General features: G+C 39.6%; 1 protein-coding gene across 6 annotated transcripts in view; it reads right to left on the bottom strand.

Moving 5' to 3' along the window:
* The window catches only part of LOC146450805 (uncharacterized), a 51930-nt gene continuing 43419 nt past the window's right edge, over positions 1 to 8511 (bottom strand). For 5 of the 6 annotated variants that reach the window (XM_085099988.1, XM_085099987.1, XM_085099989.1 and 2 more), the window contains 8 exons: positions 6994 to 7176; positions 6367 to 6462; positions 5179 to 5274; positions 4545 to 4637; positions 4301 to 4396; positions 4032 to 4127; positions 3029 to 3129; positions 1 to 1504 (listed from right to left, as the gene is read on the bottom strand). In XM_085099988.1, the coding sequence (XP_084956114.1) occupies positions 1451 to 1504; positions 3029 to 3129; positions 4032 to 4127; positions 4301 to 4396; positions 4545 to 4637; positions 5179 to 5274; positions 6367 to 6462; positions 6994 to 7176 (815 nt within the window). In that variant the 3' untranslated portion in view covers positions 1 to 1450. Of the gene's footprint in view, positions 1505 to 3017; positions 3130 to 4031; positions 4128 to 4300; positions 4397 to 4544; positions 4638 to 5178; positions 5275 to 6366; positions 6463 to 6993; positions 7177 to 8511 lie in introns of all 6 variants that reach the window. The other variant, XM_085099991.1, reaches the window with a different exon arrangement.

Below are 8511 nucleotides of genomic sequence, written 5' to 3'. Positions count from 1 at the left end.
TTCTTTGGTAAATTTTTATTTTTTAATTTTACTCCACATAATGGAAAATGTAAATTTCTGAGGAAGCATATTCACATAGGATCGATTCAGAATTGAACACGACGTGGTTCATCCGTTCCCTTCTGTACATAACTCTTAGTTGTTGGTTTTTGGACGAAAAAGTACTTAGTTTAAAATCTCGTTTTATTAATGGTGAGCTAGATAAATCTTATTCGCGATTTTAAGCTGAAAGATGATGTAAAACGAGTATAAGACCTCTTCAACAGATTTGCGTAATAGAAATCTATCTTACATACATTCCTGGTCAAATTAGTAACGTTGTAACGCGGTCTGGAAGGCTTTGAAACTTCAATAATTATCAAAATTTGTAGAACACTTCTAAAACCAGCTACAGGTTTTTCAAAATGTTCTTATTGAAAACCATCGGCACATTGCGAGATAAAGCACCTTGAAAATTGAAAATGCATAATACACCTTGCATCAAGTAGAGGCATACGCCTTTCTGAAACATGAGGATATGAAAGACTCCCGGAGGGATGTCCAGCTCCCAGGTGAAAGTTACGGGGGTGTTCGTCGTACCTTTTTGAGGTTAAAGTTCGTGGTGCGGTATCGCTTAGGTTATTAAATCTAGAATTACAATCATTAGAATTATGCGGGAACCTCTTATAGTTTAAGCCGGGGAAAACTGAATAATTGGAATTGTTTTCTTTCTAGGGCTCAAAATGAATCGAAACTATGCCCGCAAAACGACGTTCCAAAAAACTCAAATTCCTGGTACAGTTTCGCTCATCATGGGGTAACGGGTTAATTATGAACAAAGCTAACTTCTCATGGTAGCGATTAGTGTAATCGTGCTTGGAACAACTCGGCCCTAAAGGGTATAAATTTCCGCGCTAATGAGATGCATGAACTGTATGATGGATATCACAAGGTGTCCCCTAACCTTAATTCTTACTAAAACACAACATGTCAAACATGAATTAATATGAAAAGACAAAAAGTTTTGTCTTATATGAAGTGTCCAAATTCACGGCTAGGTGCATTTCTGGACAAAAGTGCCCTGAAGAGCATCCTCTTACATTTATGCCGGAAGGAAGTGTCCTTGGAGTTGAAGGCTGAGACAAACAAGGAATTATTTATAAGAAAACATCTAAAAATCTTCAAAATGCTTTACCATTTACGTGACCTTGGAAACAAATCTTAGAAACTGAAAGATGGTTTATTGTGAACTTAACTTAGTGCTGAAGCGAGGGTAACAGGAAAAGCCTCTCTGACAAGGGCACCGTACCTCGTTGTCTTGATTCTAACATTTCAATACCTTGGAACGTTTATGAGGCCAAAACAATTTTCAATGGAAATATAAGTTAAGCTGGAAAATTCTAAATTCCTCCTGATGCATGCCGAAAAATCACTGATTGATTTCCGACAAGAAATTGTCAAATGTTCCTGGTCAGTCTTGGCTTTTCCACGAGAGTTGTCTTGTTCGTTGTTGACGACTTTTTACCTGAAACGAACAAAGAGCTCTGAGTATTAATGCCAGAATGCTGACTTGAAACAAAAATAACCATTGGGGGGAGTAGGGATGACGCAGTGGTGAGAGCACTCGCATCCCACCAATGTGGCCCGGGTTCGATTCCCGTATTCGGCGTCATATGTGGGTTGAGTTTGTTGTTGGTTCTCGTCCTTGCTCCGAGAATTTTTTCTCCGGGTACTCTGGTTTACCCCCCTCCTCAAAAACCAACACTTCTAAAGTCCAATTCGATCTGGAAAATGTCCCCAATCAGTGCTCTGCGCTAAATACATTGACACTTAAATAGAGCGATTTATTTATGAATAGCACCCATTTTGAAATCACTGATGATCCTTGCAATCTGATTGACTCTCAAAGGTGCGATTTATTCACAAATCGCACTATTTTTTGGCTCTAAATAGCACCCTTTTCTGCAGGGCCATCAAAATGAAACGTGAAAGTGGATGAATAAATATTGATATTTCCAAAAAACTCTGTGGTTTCAAAATGGGTGTAATAAAGTGGTAATTGAACTTCGTTTCGTGCAATTTTGGTCTGAAATCATACTTGTGATTTCAAATCGAACTCGCGCGGATTTTGAAATCACGCGTATGATTTCAGACCAAATTGCACTCCACTCAGTTTAATTGCCATTATTTATTTTTTTATTTGTTTATTTATTTATCGGATGGTCGAGGCTCCAAGCCAGAATCATAGAGGAGAGAGTTTGTGAAACTCGACAAATGAATTGCAGTACTTCGTTAAACTTTTTTTTGTTTGTTTTGGTGTTTTTTGGCCTTCAACTTTGCGTTGAAGCAACTGATCACTAAATGGAACCGATTTGATGCAATATGATTTGACTGTGATGCTCTGTCAGAGTAAAAACTATCAAGAGGAACTTCTAAAGGAACTGTTGTGGCGCGTTTCCCTCTACTACACAATGTCACAAGATCGCAAAAAAATCGCAGTGAAATCCAATCTGAAACGTTTGCATAGGAGAGTAAAAAAGGAGAGAGACTGCTTGCAGTCTGTGAGTCAAAGGATCACGGGGCGAAGGACTGGGACCAGACGACTAGGCCCAATCCCTTTTCGTTTATAGACTCGGCGTCTTGGATCGCACTAGTCCGGTTTCACAAGCGAAGGACCTCAAAACAAAAGGAGGTCTGCAAGCAGTCTAAAACAACGACGTTAGTCTCGGGCAGTTTTACCGTAAAATGCTTTAAAAATCGCCAAGAAAATCCCTGCTGTGAGCGGTGCACTGTAGCATTATACAAAGGGCATACGTGCCGCTGTAAAGATGTCGTGGGAGCCGAAATTTGAAGCAGCGAGTTTGAATTTCGGATTCATTGTCCCCCGAAGAAGAACCAGAGATACGGATCGAAAATTTGGGAAACTTTTTAATTTTTTTAGATCAATTTAAAGCCCCTTTTTACCAATTTTAACTTTAGAAATGTTCCGGATAAAAACTAAAACACGCAGATAAGGATGTTGTGATGGTAATACTCACTTAATACTCACCACTCCAAACTGACAGTAATAACCGAAATATCCTCGTGCGCACATGCACACGTTCCGCCTGATACACGTGCCGCCATTTTGACAGTCCGGGAAACAACGCGCTGCAAAAAAAAAACGAAGTAGAGTAAATCCACAGATTTAAAAGTTCGAACCACCCCTCCTTCCTCAACCTCAAAAGATGTGTCTTTATTGCATAGCCACCCCTCTATTCAGCAGTAAAAAATGACAATGCGATTCAAACCTCAATTCTTTTGTTTATCCAGCAATGCTGACTTTTGCTAGCTGAATATTTGTGTGAACTCAAATTTTTTAGCCAGTAAAATTTTGTCGGTAATGTTCATGAGATGGGTAGTGTCTTCGATAACCCCCTACCCCAGACAAGGTGCTCCTCTTCGAACAAGCGCATGTTATGATAAGTTCCCTAAGAGAGTTATTCTTCGGGTGCTTAGCTGCACTCTGTTTCATTTGTTAAAGGGGCAGTATCATGGGAGATATCATGATTTTGGGCAAAAACTCACCACATTTAAACTTTGAATACTGTGTTAATTAATTTCTAAATCGCTAATTTAAAAAAATATTAATAGTGATTCTACTGAGACGAAAGGTTGAACCAAAATATAGTACAACCGATTTTCAGTGCGTTAAGACAAAGAAAATTGAAATCGTCGGCCCGACATTTTCAAATTTGAACCCATTTTTATTTTGGTCATCTGCCGGCAAAAATAACCGTGTATAGTTTCTTTGCATTCTGATAGTCTTTTATTGGAATTTTGGTCATTAAATCTTGGCTGCTATAAACCGAACAGCATCTTTTCGATTTTCAATGTGCTACTAAAAATAGCGTGATACTGTCCCTTTATGTCCACGCGGTAGTTCGTAGAGTTGGTTGTGGTCAAGTTACCCGTACCCTTGTCCTGGGGGAAGATCGTGGCAGTAGCTGTCTAGGTTCATCAGTTGAAAGGACAACTCGAATGTCGAATTTATACGAGGTTAGGAAGCTTACCTTTCTCGCAACTCTTGCCATGCCAGCCGGAATGACATGAGCATCTGTCTGGTTGATAACACACCCCGCCATTCATACATGGCTGGCGGCAAACGGCTGCAATGATAGAAACGGAACATTCAGAAAACCAAAGAAGTTTCGGACTAGCAGAGGATCAATCGATCAATCGATCAACCAATCAATCAGCCAATCAATATGACTTTATAATACAGTCCAGCATGAAAGCAAGGCAGCTTGGGGAACATGAAAAATTCGTCAACCCAGCATACCTTGCCGGCAGTGGTGTCCCGTGAAGCCTCTCGCGCAGCGACATCTGTTTGGTCCCACGCACAGTCCGCCATTTAAGCAGGGAGGGCTACAGGAGGCTTGGGACGAGAAAGAAAAGAAATGAAATGAGGAGTACAAAAGCTTTTATCTTTTAATTTAATTTTTTTTCCTCGTTTGCTATGCTAAGATTCTTTAACCACTCTTATTAAATCTAATGGTTCAAGAATTTTCAATGAGCGTACTCACGTCTACAATAAGGCGCGAGGAAACCACGGGGACACTGGCACACGTTTGGGCGTATACATCTGCCGCCATATTGACACGGTGGACTGCATGAAACTGTGGAAACAAGCTGCATGTTAGACAACCAAGGAGAAGTCCTTTACTAAGTGAAAGCACATTTTTTAAGCTGTCTTTTTTATTGTTTCAAGCTTTACAATTATTTTAGTTAATGTACTATGTAGTCGAACTATCTAACAGCTGACGGATTTCTGAGAGACAGCATTTGATTCAAGTTAAGATAGAGGATTATATTAAAATATCTGTACTAACAGAAGCGTTAATACAATGGTCCAGTTTTATCAGTAATTACTCTACCTGTGCAATAAACTAGTATTAGCAGATTACAAGAATGGAAATGGATTACAACTTGAAAATTAAAACTGATATTGTTTGTTCTTCCCTCATCCAGTTTTATCGGTTGTTACATTGTTCCATCAAGAATTGAGTTGATTTCTTTCCTCTCGTTATTCTAGAATTATTTGGCAGGTGATAGAAGGTCTTATTTCATCATTTTTAACAAAAGATACCAAAAACCCCATGATACTTCCCCTTTATGCAGGTCTTGGTTTAGGACTAGGCACAGTGTTGTAATATTCACCTTTCTCGCATAGTGTTCCTCCATATCCCGGTGGACAGCTACACTTGTAAGGAGCCACACAGGTTCCGCCATTTCGACAGTGAATTTTACACTCCACTGCAAAAGAACAGCTGTTTCTTAACCCCTTACCCAACAGCGATCAGCATCAGATTTCTCCTTGTAATATAAATGCTTATTCAACCCCTGGGTCATGAGAATTAAGGATATGATCACCCAAGATGAATTTTCTTGATATTTTAATAACTTCTCCCCAGAACTTTTATAAGAAAAGTATGGGGACAAGATAGGAGGACTTGTTCTTTGATATTAGGGGTTAAAGGGTTAAGGCCGGTGCCTCCTGAAACAAAGGTATTTTTGCATGGTTTATAACTATGCGAGAAAAGAAGATCTTAGCAAGGGATATTGAAATTGGGGTCAACTACGAAATTGTCAGAGATATTAAGCAACGACCGCACAAAACTACCTTTCAATTAACAAGCACCGTCCTTTATAAACTAGAGTTTCTCGGGCAATTCTGAGATGTACAGAACGTATGCGCAGTAACAAAAGAGAGCATCGCCTTTAAATATAATATATCTCAATGGAAAAATAGCAAGGCCCTATTATCGCACACACTAATATTTAATTGCTAAGATGTAATTTAACTACCTTAAAAAGAGGCTTGAGGTATAAGTTTGCATATGAACGTATCGTTCCTGGTAGAGTAGTTTTGGTTTAGTCAAAATCAGCTGCGTTGCTCGGCTTCTAACCATGATTTGTGGTAAAAGATATCTGGAAAATTCAAGATGGCCGGATCCAAATGGGTTTGGAGCAAGATTTCCCCTGAATTCCCCTGGCTAAACTTCGTTTACATCTTCAGCATCGAGTTTTAATTTCATATTCGAGACTTGATGATTGACTAAGGAAAAAAAGGTACCGTCACTCAAAATTGGGATAAGAATTTGCGATTATTAGTCGTACCATCTACAAAGTGAAGAAGGCAAATACTGTGCATTTGTGCTGTGGGAAACAAAATTATTATATCTCAATGATTACCTTCTTTCTGTGGTGGAATATTTTCGCAAAAGATAAAAAAAGAAACTACTGGCTACTTTAGAATAGGAAGACGTTTTGAGGAACCCCACTACTATCACTAATTGTTTAACGCGCTGTGATTGGCTGTCTGTCAATGATATTTCATGGCAGTACCTCTCTCACAGACGTCGCCATGGTAACCGGGCTGGCATTGACAGTGATTACGACTGACACAAAATCCTCCATTTAAGCACGGTCTGTCACACTGGGCTGAAAATAATAGAGTACAAGAAAAAGGAGTTACGGTCATGTTCAAACTGAACAAGCACCAGTATACCTTAACCTACGCTAATCACTCGATCCTCCTGAAAATCAGAGGCCATCAACAGTCGTTCTCCACAGCCCGCTGATCTGCACGATCCTGCCAGCAAATTTATCGCCTTCCAAAGCCAAACAGCGAGCGATGTTACAATAGGTCGGAAGGACTCTTTTAAATTTATTTGCAATTTTGCTCTTTTATCATTTTATCACTTCTTCGTTAAATTGGAAAGTGGAACTGTAAATAATCAATGCGAGGCCATACGACGTCATGGATCCATAAAGGCGGCACGCGGGAAATAAAAAAGCGAAAACAGGCGATAATTGTATCCAGCGTTTCGGAACATAATTTCAATGGTTCCAAACGAATATGAATTTAGACCGTCCTTCCAGCAATTCAACGCCAATTTGTTTCAAGGGAGAGGTTTTCATTAAACGTGACGAGTGTCTTAAATTAAAAAGCGTTTATCTGCGCTTCCATACCCGGACAGTCTTGCAGATAACATTCCTTGACCTCTTCATTCTGCAGGGCCTTGAGGCATTCCGCACTTGGCATTCCGTTCTCATCAGTGTAGCTAGTTTCCAGATCACACATCATCACGCGCTTCCTCTTGCCTTTTCCGCACGAGTGAGAGCATGGGGACCACTCAGACCAAGAGATTTCCACTGCGAGAGGAAATATGGCATATAACTAGGTCACCTACGGTGTTACTGAGTGAAATAATATCAGTATCATGTAGGCAGCATGTGGCTATGAACATCCGATCTGATTGGTTTCCTACTATTTGTTATCAAGTCTTATAATCCAGCGATTGTTCTAAACGGGTCACATCATGTAATACCACCAACAAAATATGGAATATATGTAGTTTGGAACTAAAAGTCGCTTCAATGCGATGAAAGACAAGACTTGTAAACTTCAAGACTGAAGAGTGTTTTTGCTGTAAGAACAGGTGTAGCCTCCCACACAGACGTTTTAGGAGAAGAGGGTAATACGACAACCTCGTTCCCAAGGTTGGTAATACGAGTCCCCTAAAAGCGACTGCGTGGGAGGCTAGGACAGATGAGGACGGTAACATAACTGCGGATAAAAACTCTAAAAGTTTACATCCTACGCCCTGTCAAGGAAAATATTTGAAGGACAACAAAAATAATAAGGCCTGTTCCAAACGTCGTTCTACTACCGTGCAGAACTTAAATCAATTTGACCCGGCAGTGGCACGGCAGTGGTTTCAAACGTCGAATTTAATTCAGTCGCGCCAAATTCTAAAACATAGAAATGCGTGGAACGGAAAAATTAACCCAAAATTCATTAAAATAATTTAATGACGCGCTACTGCTGTGCTAATGCCATGCTAAATCGTCGTGCCGAAGTCTGTGGAGAAATACATTACCCGTGTATGGTTTCCCTCTCAACAAAGGCTAGTGCTCTCCTGATGTGTTATACGATTGCACAAGTCACCCAAAAAAGTGTGAATAGGTCTCTATTTTGGCGGGAACGTTTCAGTTTCTTGGTAAATAGAATTTTACAAGTTCTTCCATAACACAAGTGTTCTCCATTTGAAGAAATACCTTTGTATCAGAAGATCAAGACAAATGAATACTGTATACTATTAAAGTGTATATGACACAAAATCTTTTATTAGCTTATTAGGAAGAGCTTTCAAAATGATGAAGAATGGCATTTATTTTATTGCAATAGCATTCTCGGTTGCCGAGTTATTCAAGATTTAGGCTTATGCAAATTAGACAACTTGTGACGTCACAAGACTGACACAAAATGAAGGGAAATCACAAAATTTGGAATATCTACGCAAATACTACATCTACCGGGTTGAAATTTTGCAGGGTTGATGTGCTGACAGAACTACACATTGTGACAGTGGCTATGATGTCACCATAGCAACGTATTCGTTACCAGACCTCTACCTTCCCAAAATGACAAATGCCTTATTTATTGCTCCACAGTCAAACAGAATTTCTTATACTTGTGCTGCGTAA

This window comes from Pavona decussata, unplaced genomic scaffold (assembly GCF_977016875.1).
Source record: "Pavona decussata unplaced genomic scaffold, jaPavDecu1.1 SCAFFOLD_426, whole genome shotgun sequence".
Taxonomy (NCBI): domain Eukaryota; kingdom Metazoa; phylum Cnidaria; class Anthozoa; order Scleractinia; family Agariciidae; genus Pavona; species Pavona decussata.
The sequence above is the reverse complement of the archived record's forward strand: the minus strand, read 5'-3'. Positions and strand labels throughout refer to the sequence as shown.